This window comes from Miniopterus schreibersii (assembly GCF_964146895.1).
Source record: "Miniopterus schreibersii genome assembly, chromosome: 4".
In the NCBI taxonomy this organism is placed as follows: Eukaryota; Metazoa; Chordata; class Mammalia; order Chiroptera; family Miniopteridae; genus Miniopterus; species Miniopterus schreibersii.
The window spans coordinates 82,729,806-82,743,897 of NC_138105.1; the positions used below are offsets into that span (position 1 = coordinate 82,729,806).

At 45.6% G+C, this 14,092-nt stretch overlaps 1 protein-coding gene across 1 annotated transcript; it reads left to right on the forward strand.

The window, feature by feature from the left end:
* The first annotated feature begins 1,061 nt into the window (after window positions 1–1,061).
* GM2A (ganglioside GM2 activator) lies at window positions 1,062–11,557 on the forward strand. The gene is made up of 4 exons (XM_081134678.1): window positions 1,062–1,454; window positions 6,407–6,568; window positions 8,055–8,237; window positions 8,597–11,557. Exons 1-4 carry the CDS (start codon window positions 1,368–1,370, stop codon window positions 8,774–8,776), a joined length of 612 nt encoding a protein of 203 aa, XP_080990804.1. The 5' UTR covers window positions 1,062–1,367; the 3' UTR covers window positions 8,777–11,557.
* Window positions 11,558–14,092: the final 2,535 nt, after the last annotated feature.

Consider the following 14,092-nt stretch of genomic DNA (forward strand, 5'->3'; position numbering starts at 1 on the left):
AAGGTCCTACAAGGTTGCTTGGGCAGTAAAAGAAGTGCTATTTTTTTTACTGCCCAAGATTATTGACTTCTAGTGTAAAGGAGCGTGTCTTAGGCTGATAGAAGGAGTATTTAGGAGTTGGGAGGAAGTGGGTAATGGGGTGGAGGGGCCTTGGCAGGTGCAAAGATGAAGAAGGAATGATGCTGGAAGGGAGGCTTGCAGTCTCCTTATTTCCCAATGAGGCCCCAGTGATACCAGTGTCGCGGCCAATTCCCCCACCCACCACCCACACATCCACCAAGGAGCACATCCACATGGACACCTCTCATACCACTGTGGGATCAGCGAGTTCTAGTTTCACTTCTGCTGTGTGACTTGGGCAAGTCCTCTTCTTCGCGGGGCCTCAAATTGCCCTCGTGTGTAATGAAGAGGTTGTGCTGGATGAGAGAGGGAAGCCCTTATCAGATTGGGAGGAAGGTGTGCAATTTAAAAAGCATGTTAAAAGTTCAGGTAAAGTCTGCAGCTTAGTTATGAATAACATACTAATGCCAGTTTCTTAGTTTCTATAAAAATACACCATGCTATTTTTAACAATAGGGGAGAGAGAGATAGCGCTGTACTATTTTTGCAACTTTTCTGTAAATCTAAAATGAATTCCAAAATTAAAAAAAAATGTTTAAAAAGATGATTAGGTAAGTTTCAAATTCTATTAATAATTCATTTATTCAACTAAGATTGTTATGTGTCTGGCACTGGGTAGGCATCAGTAGCGAAAAGTTATGGTCCCATCCCTTGCGGGGTTTACAATCTAGTTAATATCCCCTCTTGCCTCTTTAAAAAGCAAACCTCAACTACAAAATATAGAAGCTTAACCAAATCTCGCCCGCTGGACAAATGTCCGTCAGAGCGCAAGTTCAGAAACCGCAGCCCCGCCCCCGCCCGCCCCGGCCCCGCCCCCGCCCGCCCCGGCCCCGCCCCCATCACTCGGCCCCGCCCCTCCCTCCCCTTCGGCCCCGCCCCGCCCGCATTTGGCCCCGCCCCCATCCGGGCCTCCCTCTCCCACTCTCGGCCCCGCCCCACCCCGCACTCAGCCCCGCCCCTTCGGCTTCCGGCTCCGCCTTCGCCCCTCGGAACGTGGGGGCTCGAAACCCACGCGGAGGGCAGGAGCTTAAGGAGGAGTCCCTGAGGGGCAGAGCGGGGAAAGATCTGTTTCCACGCGGGGCCCTGAAACCCCGGATCCGGGCGAGCCGGGAGGAACCGGACGCGGCGGCGCTTCGCTTTGCATGACAATGCGCCGCTTTGCACAACCGACGCCGACGGGTATTTAAAGGCGTCGCTGCGGCCCCGCACCTTGTAGCTACTTTCGCGCACACCCGCCTTTTGCAAAGATGCCCCTGATGCGGGCTCCGCTCCTGCTCGCCCTGGGCTTGCTTCTCGCTGGCCCCGAGGCCCTTGCAAAGGTCTTAATGAAACAGGTGAGTGCCGCTCTTTTAGGAGGCTGGCTGGGGTGGGAGATGGGGATAGCTAGTCCCGTCCCTGGAATTCCTCCTCGGCAGCAGAGCCTCCCAGAGGCACTACCTGTGGGACTTTGAGTGGGTCCTTCTCTTTCTAAGGGTTTGTTTCCCTCGTGGGAGAAGAAGCAGTTTTCCTCTCTGCCCTTCTAGGTTCTGTCTGCAGGTCTTAATAATCAGGTCAACGTGAGACAGATTAACAAGAGAAAATAGCCAAATTTAACAGCATATTTATATATGTAGGAAACATGCCAAAGTGCACATCTTGGGGATGCCTGTTTTGAATCCCTTCACCCATCTGCACAGTGAGGGTGGTCTGTAAGGCCTTCCTCAGCTCCAGACTTCTGAAGGCTTAACCTCACTCATGTACTCTCCTGCCCTCTTTGCAACCGTCTGAGTGAAATTTTTGCAGAACTGCAAGAATAAGGCACTGCTCCCAGGCCCAGAGACTCAGCCCTGTTTACCTGCCCCCCCCTTCCCCCATGAGAAGGCCTGGCACCAATCCCCTCTCCTTTGTATTGCTCTGTCGCTGGGCTCGTCCTGATGGGTGGGTAGTTTGAGAGACTCTCCAAGCCAGAAGGTCCAGACTTGTTCCTCTGGTGACAAAGGTCCAGCCCTGCTCCTGGTTGTGAGCCATGGAGAGGCACTGACCTCTGAGCTTGCCCTTTCCTTCTCACGCCCAAGCTCCAGATCCTTGGCAAAGGGAAGCTCTGTCATTTTGAGACCTAGAGAAGCCTAGTTTCATTGCCTCTGCTGCATAGCTGCAAGCAAAACACTATTTCTGGCAGCAAAGAGAGAGGCCCAGCATAGATCCCCTCCTTCCAGCCACCTTGGAAATGCTAGAGAGTCAGAAACAGTGTGGTGTAGGGCAAAGTGGGATAGGACTGAGAGCTGGGACGCTTGGCTTTTGATTGTATCTCTGTCTCCAATCCATGGGCATGGCCTTTGTGCTCCTTGAGACTTAGTCTCTTCATCTGTAAAATGGGCTTGATGCCAACCTGCCTTTCTTGTGGATTGTGGGTGAAGGAAATTTTCTAAAACAGTTATTTTCAACCTTGTTTGTCTCATGGCATACGTAAACTAATTACTAAAATTCTGCGGTGTACCAAAATATATATTATCTGCCTTTCTGACAAAAAAGAAAAAGGTATAATTTTGATTCATTTACACGGGGCAGCTATTGTGTTGGCTGTTGGCATTTTTAAAAAATTTGACAATCTAAGGGAAAAGAGGTGACTGCCCCTGACTGAATAGTCAGGTAGTGCATGTTTTAAAAATTCTTGCGGCACACCGGTTGAAAATCGCTGCTCTGAAGTCTTGCAGTGATATAAGCCATTGGACTCAGCCTCACCCTGCCACAGGGGCAAGGAGTCTGCTTTTGCCTATTGAATGAAGGAGCTGGGATCTCTGGGCTTATTCTTCCAGAGGGTTCACAGTTTGATAATGTTTTTCTTGGCTCGTGGTCTGACCGCTATGAGGTGGAGCTCGGCTAAGGCTCGAGCCTGCCCTACATCTCCTTTCTATATGTCTTGGCTATGGATGCCATTCCAGGCCATTCCAGAGGGTCTTAGATTGGCAGTTTTGGAGAGGCCTTGAGACATCACAGAGTTCACCCACCTTGCTCAGGCCCACAGAGGACAGAGGACTCACCCAAGATTACATAGCAAATGGCACTTTTGGTCCTTATCTGCCATCGTCCAGGACTTCTCTGGGCTCATGTGACTCAAAGCTCTGACCCTGATATCACAGGCCAGATGAAAGCTGTGGGGAAGTGGTGAGTGTTTGAGCATCCAGAATATGTTGAGTGATGTGCTTTTCCCCCCCAATAAACTTTTTTTGGGGAAATAATTTTAGATTTACAGAGAAGTTACACAGATAGAACAGAGATCCCACAGACTCCTCACTCAGTTTTCCATAATGTTAACATCTTATCGACCATGGTTCCCTTGTCAAAACCGAGATGCCAACATTGCTACATTATCATTAACAAAACACTAGACTTTTTATTTGGATTTCACCAGTTTTTTTCATGAATGGCCTCTGTGTGTTTCAGGCTTCATTCCAGTTACCTCTTTGCATTTGTTGTCCATCTCCCCAGCCTCCTCTGGTCTGTGATATTTTTTCAGCCTCGTGTTTTCATGGGCTTCACAGTTTTCAAGAGCTGTGACCTGTACTCTCTGTATACAAACTTCTCCCCCTCCCGGTAGCCCTGTGAGAAGATATAATTATGCCCGTTTGATAGGTGAGGAAATTGCCATGGTCTCAGCCAGGGAGAGTGGCTGAGGTCTGATTTGAACCCAGATCTGTGATTTGTACCCACATTTCTGCCTCCAGAGCTGTGCCTTTCCCCTCTGCCTTTTGTTGCCCCATGTTGTCTCTTCCCGCATGTTGGGATGGCACATATCTGGTGCCAGGCCTGGCCCTTGTTGGGCATTGCTAATCCATCACACCTCCTTTTTCAGACGAGGCTGGACTCAGCTGCAGAATTCACTGCCACAGAAGCCTCTAGTCAGGCATCTGGAAACCACCTTGTTACGTCTCCCTGAGGGCCTGGGGGAAAGGTCACTTAGGGGAGGGGAGAGGATTCTTCGGCTCCAACAGGGCGCTGTGGACACTTCCTCCAGCCTGGGCTGCCTTAGAATCTGTGAAAGCAGCCCCTGAAAACGGCTAGTCCTCCTGCGTACCCTCCAGCCCAACTCTTAATTCCAGGCTCTCTTTTATTAGACAGTGGCCTCCTAACTGGTCTCCCCACTTCCACCTTGTTCCAAGCTGTTTTCAACCATAAACCAGAGCATCGCCCTCTCTTGCAATGGTGTCCATTGCACTTATAGAAAATCCAACCTTCTGATAATGACCTGCACGATCCTGCCTGAAATGACCCTGCCACCCCTTTGACCTTGTCTGAGTCCCTTGTCCACCGCATCTAGCCCACTGGCTTGCTTGTAGTGCCAGAGCAGCTACCACACGGCCTTTGCACATGTTCCCTCTGCCTGGGCATTTTTTCTCTCTATTTACATGGCTGACTCCTCCTTCTGCAGGAGTCCAGCTTAAGTAGCAAGTCCTTTGTTACTCTCAACCCTACCTTTTGTTTCTCTGGCACTCAGAAATCATAGGGGGTAATCTGCACATTAGATTAGGCTCCTGAAGACAGGGCAGGAACATTTCTAATTGTTTACCACTATTGACACAGCACTTAGCCCAGGGTCTGTGATCATTGCTGCATGCAGGTTTAAGGAATGATTCCTACCCTGTGTAAGGGACTGGGGAATACAGGGGTGAGTCAGACTCTGTCCTGCCTTTCTTAGCCATGGCACAATGTTTCATCCCAAGGGACAGAAGCTCATTCCAGGAAGCTAAAGTCAAGGTGTTTATTCCAGGTGTATAAGGAATCTCTTGGAACTAGAGGCAAGATGTGGAGGCTGGGATGGCTAATGGCTGGCATTTAGTGAGCCAGCTCATGCTTTGGGCATGGCATTGTGTAACGAGCTTTACATACATGCTCTCACCCTTGCCACAGCCCTGAAAGGAAGGTATAAATGCCTCCACTTAAAAGATATGGAAATTGGGGCACCAAAGAGGAAACTGGCTTATATAATCACATGATAGGATGGCTGAACTATGATTCCCACCCATGTCTGTTGACTAAAGCCTTGATTGACCCCACATCTCACTCCAAAGCCATGCCTTTCACTGCCTATTTAGATGGGGGGGGGGGGTAGGCAACTCCATCTGTTCTCTTTTCAACAGACCCTTAGTTCTTCCCCTTTGTCTCAGTCATGAGTCATGGGTCATGGGTCTCAGAGTTCTGGCCCCATCCCAAAGCTATGGCCCAGTAACAATGCAAAGCCCAAAGTCCTGTGAGTGACTTTGCCTCCATCTCAGTTCCCACATCAGAGGCAGAGAGAACCTGTCACCCAACCAGATTGGGTTAGGTGTTCCTTTCCGTCCCAGTCGGCTGTGGGTGTGTGGATGATGGGGATCAGCTTGGGGGTGTGGGACCCGGAGGTTGTCCTTCTAAGTTGGGATGTGCACAGTAGGCATATTGTAAGTTCCTCAGAGGAGGCCGAGCGGGTGGGCAGAGTCTGCCTGATGTAGGAAGATCGCAAGATCACAGACCAGCAGGGTTCTGTGGGAGCGGGGAGTCACTGGTCAGGTGTAGTTGGACGAGATGGTGGCATCAGGAGACCTCTGGGGGATGTGAAGGAAGACAGGTGGCTCAGCAGAGGGGAGGAGGGTGACTCAGATGGGGACAGGGTGTGAGCAATGGGAGGGGAGTAAGGAAGCACCGGCTAGGATTGGGGAACTTCATTCATTCAGTGGGGGTTATCAACAGTGGCTCGCTGGGGATCTTTTCACGTGTGTCCTATTTTCTTCCTGGGTTAATTGCACGCCCCTTGAGGGTGGGGTTTTGGATGTTATGTTTCCCACTGTGTTTTGTGTTTCCTTTTGTCCCTGGCCCTGGATTGGGGTGGGGGAGAGGTGGGGGATGGGAATAAGGTCCTGGGCATGGGCTGCCAAGGGAAATCCTTGGGGGGAAATCCAAGACTGGCAGGAGAGGAGTGGGGAGCAGGGAGGTGGGAGATCAGAGGAGGCAAACATGGCTAGTCTCCTGTTTTCAGTGTTTGAGTATCCATGCTCTGAGGTCCAGGTCCTCCTCTAGCGTAAGCCAGTTCAAGGTCTGGGGTAATGTGCTTTATAGTTTAGCACACTTTTGGGAGATTGTCTTTTTAGTCTTTTACTTCAGTCCTGCCTATGAAATGGGTAGGACAGGCGTTATCCCAGGTTTACAGATGTGCTCAGAGAGGAGAGTGACCTTACCCATGGCCACACCGTCGGTAGCCTGTTCTGTTTGTTCTTCTGACTCGTGAGTGTTCCTTTGTCAGCTTTTCTTTCCTTGCTGCCATGATTGTCCCTAGGCATTCCGGATCAGTAACTTTTCCTGGGAGAACTGTGACGACGGGAAGGACCCTGTGCTGATCAAAAGCCTGAATGTGGAACCTAACCCCATTGTCAATCCTGGGAATGTGACTGTGAGTGCCGAGACCCAGACGAGTGTCCCTCTCAATGCTCCTCTGAAGGTGAGCCTGAGGGTGGGAGGGATTGGTCAGGAGCTGGAGGGAAGGTGCCATGGGCCAGCTGACAGGGCCCTGAGGGGCATATGCTCAGGGAACGGAATACTGGAGCCCAGGCACCCCAGAGCAGCGAAGGAGGCGTGGATTTGGAGACTCGTACTCAGGTTCCTGGACTCTCGGCATCATGATGTCGGAGATTGGAAGGACTCTGATGTCAGCCCCAACAGCTTCCTGCTGAGGGCACGGGTGGCTGGTTTCCTCACACCTGGCAGGGAGTGCTCAGCCTCCCCGACAGGCTGGCGCAGTGCTCTCTGCTGTCTGACAGCTCTGGTTGGGCAATTTGGTTTTGGTAGTGGTGTCATTATTAATTACAAAACAGCCACATCAATTAGCAAGTGATATGTAGTCAACTTTGGAAAATATAAGTGGTCAAAATAGGGGGAAAAAGAAAAGAAATCACCTGAAATCTCTACCTCATGATAAGAGAGGTAAACACTTTTAACATTTTGGAACATTCCCCATACAATCACATATAACATATATGTTAATTTTAATGGCTATTTGAAAATAAGCAGTGCTGCTTGTAAGTGTCCTCCTATAATCCAACTCCTCAGAAGGTAGTCAGTTAGCTATTTATATATCCTGTCAGAATTTCTGTCTGCATTTGTAAGTATATATATACATTTATACTAGTGGGATTATATGACATGTGCTATTAAACTTGCATTTTTAATTTTTTTTTGCATCAGACTATATATTCTATGCCTCTTTCTGTGGCATTTGGCATAGATCTGCCTAATCATTTTTAATGGCAGAAATATTCTGGTATAGATCTGTCATAATTTACTTAACAAATCTAATGTCAGATATTTAGTTTCCAGGGTAGTTTTTTGTTTTGTTTTGGTTTTGGCTATTATAAAGACCTTTGCAGAAATTATTCTTGAAATGCATCTTTTTTTTACTTTCTGATCATCTAGACACAGACTTTTTAGGTCTGTGGATACATATTGCCAAAGTGCCTCTCCAAATGTTTGAGCCCATTTGTCCTCTAACTGACAACAACAGATTTGGCTTTTCCCACACATTTGTTAACACTGAGCATTTTGTAAAAATCCTTTCTGTCTTATATGTCATCCCTGATGAGGTTAAATTTCCTTTCATAATTTTATTTGCCTTTTGTAGTTACTCTGGAAAAGTCTAGGAAGCAATGCTACAGTTAGCCAATTAGCAGTTAGGCAACAAATGTATTTCAACTCAAGTGTTAGCTTCAACCAATGGTGATGACTACCTAAAGAATTCTGAGACTGTGAGGTTCAGTGATGGGGAAAATCACATTTAATTATTCATGTCCGTCATGGGCACAGGAAAAAATATCTCCAACGTCCCAGCCAATTAAAAACTGTGTGATTGAAACGAAATGCTGACCTTTTAAAGAGACAGAGGAACTACCATGTTTGCCTTGGAACTGACACTTTTTCAAACTCTTCACTAGGCGGAACTAACTGTGCAGAAGGAAATGGCTGGCTTCTGGGTCAAAGTCCCATGTGTGGAACAAGTCGGTAGCTGTACCTACGAAGACATCTGTAACGTATTTGACATTTTCCTCCCCCCTGGAGAGCCCTGCCCAGAGCCCCTGCACACCTATGGGCTTCCCTGCCACTGTCCTTTCAAAGAAGTAAGTACTCAGGGAGGGAAAGCATTATCCCCATGGCTGCAGAAAAGACATGGGGTTTAGAGAGAAGGATCCTTGCCTTGTCTTCTTGCAGATCTGGATGTCTGTGGGTGGATGTAAATTGGTGTGATCTATCCCGAATTGCTTATCTTTTGGGGACCTCAGTTTATCCATCTGTGAAATGGGCAAGTTGCACTTTGGGGTGACCTTCAGTGCTCTACAGTGCTATGGTAATCTCTAATCTCCTGTGGCTCTTAGAATGGGAGGAAGGATAGTTCCTGGCTACAATCCTAGAGGTGGCTCCAGGAGAGAGTCCCATGAATAGGCTCCCACTGACCTGTGATCCACTGGCTTTTCCACAGGGCAAATACTCACTGCCCAAGAGTGTTTTCACCCTACCCCGCCTGGACCTGCCCGGCTGGCTCAGTACCGGAAACTACCGCATCCAGAACATCCTAAGCAACAGCGAGAAACGTCTGGGCTGTTTCAAGATCAATGTCTCTCTAGAGAACATTAATATGGCACCAGCTAGAGCAGAATGAAGGGGTGTGAGGAAGGTGTCCCTCTTCCTCTGTCTTGTGTTTGTCAAAGCCAAATTCCGATTTTCTGTCCCCCTTCAAGCCCCTTTCCACAATGATCCTACTACCCTTGCTGCAAATAATTTTGTGCCACTTACATTTTAGGCGTGGGCAGGCAGCCCTAACCTAAGGTAGGGTGAGTCTGGTGGTTCTTGACGGCTCAGGACATCTACTGGGCCGGCCACTTCATCTTCCTCCTCACCCCTGCGACTTTCTCTCTAACACTTAACTTATTTTCCAAACAGTCCTGGAACAGGATGAACATGTTTTGGGACCCCCAAGTTCAGACGGACCCAGTCTTGCTCTCCTGAAGTACCTTTAATGATTTTCTCATTAAATTGTTTTTTTGTCACTAACTTAAAAGCAGAGTGAAAGTATTAAGTTTTCATTTTACTCCAACCCCTTTGTACAATGAATGGCCTGAAGTAGTAGAGCTCCATCTGTTCCTCCATTAACATCTATGATTAGTTTGGGCAGTCTTTTCTAGATTTTTCCAATTGACAGTGGGGCATTGTGTATCCTGGAGAGGCAGTGTGTTGGGGGGCTGGAGGGCTTCCTTGGGAGAGAGATTTAAGAATGCTCCTTGTATTTAAGATAGTTTACAAACTCAGGCGCCGCTGCCTGCAGGGCCAAGCACGAGACACAAGTGAGGGATGAAGATCCCAAGGGGCACATGTGTCTTCCCTTTTTCCTCTACAACAGCACACACACATTGTGAGGCAGCCGGTGCCTGGTCTTGAGATGGGGGTATAATCAGGGATGACGGTGACTGGGGTGAGTTGGAATGGGCACGACTTTTTGTAGGGCCCCTGCTGTCTAGACATAGCCAGTTAGTGCCACATGAGAATGTTGTGGGCCCAGTTTGCCAAATATTTTCAATTTTTTTTTCCCCTTAGAGAAGCAGTCAATCCAGACTTTTATAGGAAATCTTACATCGTTTAAATATTGGCAAGTAATTATTTTTTAAAACACTGTACAGGGGCCAAACAGACTTGTCAGTGGGGAAATTTGGCTCAGGGTGGCCAATTTGCAACCTCTGATGTAAGAACATGCATGCTTTGCCCTTCTAGTCTTGAGACAATTCCTCTGGCCCTGGTTTTCCCTCCAGAGGGCCAGATCTGTAGTGTCTGAGCCAAGAAGTAGGACCTTCCAGTACTGGGAGGCAGCCTCTCAGAGCTGTGAGTGCTGTCAGGGTGAATGTGGCGGGTAGATGCTGAAGAGTTGGTCCCACCAGCAACTGCTCTGGAGCAGGGACCCAATGAAGATGGGGACCCATGTCAGGTGCCTGGGTTTATTCATCATCCTGAATTCTGGGCTCATTTGAAGCCCGGAATTGGCAATATAGTTGTGCGCCACTTAATGATGAGGATCCGTTCTGAGAAATGTGTCATTAGGCAATTTTGTCATTGTGTGGAGATCATAGAGTATCTTAACACAGCCCTGGAAGGTAAGGCCTCCTGCACAGCCGGGCTGAATGGTACAGCCCATTGCTCCTGAGCTGCAGGCCTGTACAGCGTGTTACTGTACTGAGTGCCGCAGGCAACTGTAATGCAGTGGCAAGTATTTGTATATCTAACCATAGAAAAGGTACAGTAAAAATACTCATGTGTTTCCGGTAATGCGTTGCACTGGACCTTACAATGGCTATGACATCACCAGGCAATAGGAATTTCAGCTCCATTATAATCTTCTTGGGCCAACTTTGTGCATGTGGCCCGTCACTGACTGAAACGACATTTCATGGCGCATGACTGAAAGTCTTTTTAACTAGCTGAGAGTTCCTCTTTTGTATCGGCTGTATATTTTTTGACTGATCACACCCTAGGATTTCAGGAGCGTTTGGGGTGGGCTGTTCCTGTTGGAAGGCTTTGCTGCCGTGGCTCAGACAAGCCCAGGCAAGTCCAGGCACTGACTCTGTTTCCTTCTCGTGAGTTGCTTGTTATTTCTGCTTTAATTGGGCCTCATCACCATCCAGCTTCCTTGGTCTGCTCCTTTGCTTTCCCATTGCAACGTGACCTCCCCAGCCTCTGTTCCCCTCCTGGATCTCCTGGCCTTCTCACAGTCATTTATTAGTTCACACCCTTGAATGGAATCTCTGGCTCAGTCTTTTTATGCCATGCTATGCTCTTGGGTCAGATGTTCCTCCAGGTCTCAGGGGAAGGGAGTGAAAAATCTCAAATTCCAGGGCGAAGTAGGCTTTTTAAATAAATGGTGCTGAGTCAACTGGAAAGTCATTTGGAAAAAATTGAAATTGGATCCATACTTCACATCATATGCAAGAATAAACTCCAAATGGATCCAGGGCCTAAATGTAAAAACAAAATGAAACCATACAAATACTAAAAGAAAACATGGGTGAACATCCAGAGCCAATAAAAGAATGGCACATTTGGCTATATAAAAATTTTTAAAAAGCCTCTCAAGAAAATACTTGCTGCATATATCATAGGCAAAGGGTTAATATTCCTATGCTCAGTCTCACCCATGATTAGAGAAATGAAATGTGAAGCAATGCTGAAATAACATCACTTCTCAGACTGGTGAAACTAAAAAGCACAATGCTACCTTGTGCCAGGCACGGCTACAGGGAAACGCACTCTCATACATAGCTGGTGGGAATGCAAAATGGTATATAACCCTTCCTGAGGAGGATTTGTCAGTACCTAACAAAATGTCCAAAGTGCTCACCCTTTCACCCAACCATTCCACTCCTGGGAATTTCCTCTGAAAGTATACCTCCAACAATACAAAAATACACAAGATTATTCATAGCCGCACTGAGGGAGAGGATCAGAAACGATGTAAATGTCCATCTGTAAGAGAGCAACTGAATGAACCAGGGCATAACCACATGGAGTGCTATTTAGCTATAAAAAAGAATGAAGATCTCTGAATCTAAAGTTATTTCCAGGATATACTGTTAAGTGCAAAAGTTTGCAGAGTGCAAAAACGGGCTACTTTGCATGTAAGAAAGCAGAAGGGCTTAAGAAAATATACATGTATCTGCTCATTTGTACAAAGTAAGGAAAGATGAGCCAGAAACTAATGAGATTCGTTATTTACAGAGGGAGGTAAGAATATAGTGGGAAGAAAGGGGAAATGATAACAGGGTCTAAAGGATGGGGGGTAGGACACTTCTGAGTATACCTCATTGTATAACTGAGTCTTAGACCCATAATAATGTTCCTCATATACAAAATAGGATTAAAATCAACCAGGAGATGAGGGGAATTCAATTGATGTGGAGTACAAACAGTAACAAGAAAGCTAACTGTATTCCAAATGAGTAATACAACAAGTTCCAGGATTTTGATGGAATACTGTAAAGCTAAAGACAAAAGAACTGCACACAAGTACATTGCTTTTGGTGGTGTATCTAAGAAGTCTTTGCCTAACCCACGGTCAAAATTTTTCTACTATGTTTTCTTCTAAAAGTTTTATAGTTTTAGGTTCCCGTTGGATTGATTTTTTAAAAAATATGATGTAAAGTATGGATCTGATTTTTTCCCCCCATATGCATATCAAACTTTTGCAGGACCATTTCTTGAAAATGTGATCCTTTCTCCACTACTTTGCCTCTGTAACTTTGTCAAAAACCAGTTGCCCACATATGGGCAAAGTTTATTTCTGGACTCTGTGCTGGTCCATTGATCTATTTGTCTATCTTGGCACCAACACTATGCAGTTTTGATTACTGTAGCTTTGTTAGAATTCAGAGTCAGAGAGTGTTAGTGTCTTCCAACTTTGTTCTTTTTCCAAGATATCTTGGCTACTCTAGGTCCTTTGCCTTTCCATGTGAATTTTAAAATCAGCTGGTCAATTTATAAAAAAAGAAAGCCGATGAATTTGGTAAAATGTCACTTCTACCATAATGAGTCTTCTGAGCCATGAACAAGGTGTATCTCTCCATTTACTTAGGTCTTAATTTCTTCTAGCAATTTCTGAATGGTGTCCACTAGTATAGAGAAAGACAACTGTACTTAGTATATAGAACTCTTGTCCTGAGGCTCTGTAAGCTCAATTAGCAGCAGTTTTGTAAATTCTATTGGATTTCCTACATTGAAAATCAATGACATCTTCATATGAAGATAGTTTCACTCATTCCTTTTTAGTCTGGGTGCCTTTTATTTCTTTTTCTTGCCCAATTTCACTGTCTAGACATCTGGCACAATATTGAATAGAAGTGGTGAGAGTGGACATCTCTATGTTGTTTCTGATGTTACAGGAAAATCATTCAGTCCTTACCCAGTGGGTGTGATGTTTGCTGTAGATTTTTCATAGTGCCTTTACCCACTGTGGAAATTCCCTTCTGTTCCTAGTTGCTGGGAGCTTTATATTAGGAATAGGCATTGGATTTTGCCAAATTCTTTTTCTGTGTCTATTGAAACTATCATATATTTTTTTCCTTTTTAGTCTGTTAATATGGTGAGTTGTGTTGATTTTCAAATATTAAGCCAATCTTGTATTCCTGGGATGAATCCCACTTGGTCATGACATACTATCCTTTTAACATATTGTTGAATTTGATTTGATAAGATTTTGTTTAGAATTTTTACATCTATGTTCGTGAAGCATTTTGGTCTGAGGCTTCATTTTCTTATAATGTATTTGTCTACTTTTGGTTCATACAGTGTTTTTAATCTACTTTCTTCCACTGATAAACCACAAATATATTTTCATATCCATAGGTACATTTTTGCAAAGTTTGGGGGCATTATAGCATTTTATTCAGGATGAATCATAATTCAACCTAATGTTGTCTGTTTCCAACTTTTTACTATTACAAATAACACAAACTCTCCTTTTGCATAAATTTTTGCAAACACCAAAGATTCTTAGGATAAATTCCCAGTGAAATTAGTGGGTCAGAGGGCTACCCATATATTGTAAAATTGTCCTTCAGGAAAGCCATAACAATGTATACTCCCATTTGCAGAGTATAAGACTGTTTTTCAAAACCCTTCCCACAACTAAGTACTGTTTTTAAAAGTAGGTCAGTAGTCCTTGTACATGACAAAATCCTGTTCCCCCACACAAACCTCTCAGCCCTTCCAGCCTAAATCAGCTCTAAGTGGCTTTAAGATATCTGAGAAGGAAATAAAAGATGATAGATAGATGATGATAGATAGATAGATAGATAGATAGATAGATAGATGATAGATAGATAGATAGATAGATAGATAGATAGATAGATAGATAGATGATATCTTTTTAGGTAGGAAAGTCACCATAATGATGAAAGATCACTAAGAGATTTGTTTTTATCTTTAACCTACTTCT

Bases quoted from the DNA above. Each gene is read 5' to 3' on its own strand.
- GM2A (XM_081134678.1), top strand. From the start codon at position 1,368: ATGCCCCTGATGCGGGCTCCGCTCCTGCTCGCCCTGGGCTTGCTTCTC. The intron at 1,455-6,406 runs GTGAGTGCCGCT...GATTGTCCCTAG, and splicing joins CAAAGGTCTTAATGAAACAG to GCATTCCGGATCAGTAACTT. The intron at 8,238-8,596 runs GTAAGTACTCAG...GCTTTTCCACAG, and splicing joins GCCACTGTCCTTTCAAAGAA to GGCAAATACTCACTGCCCAA.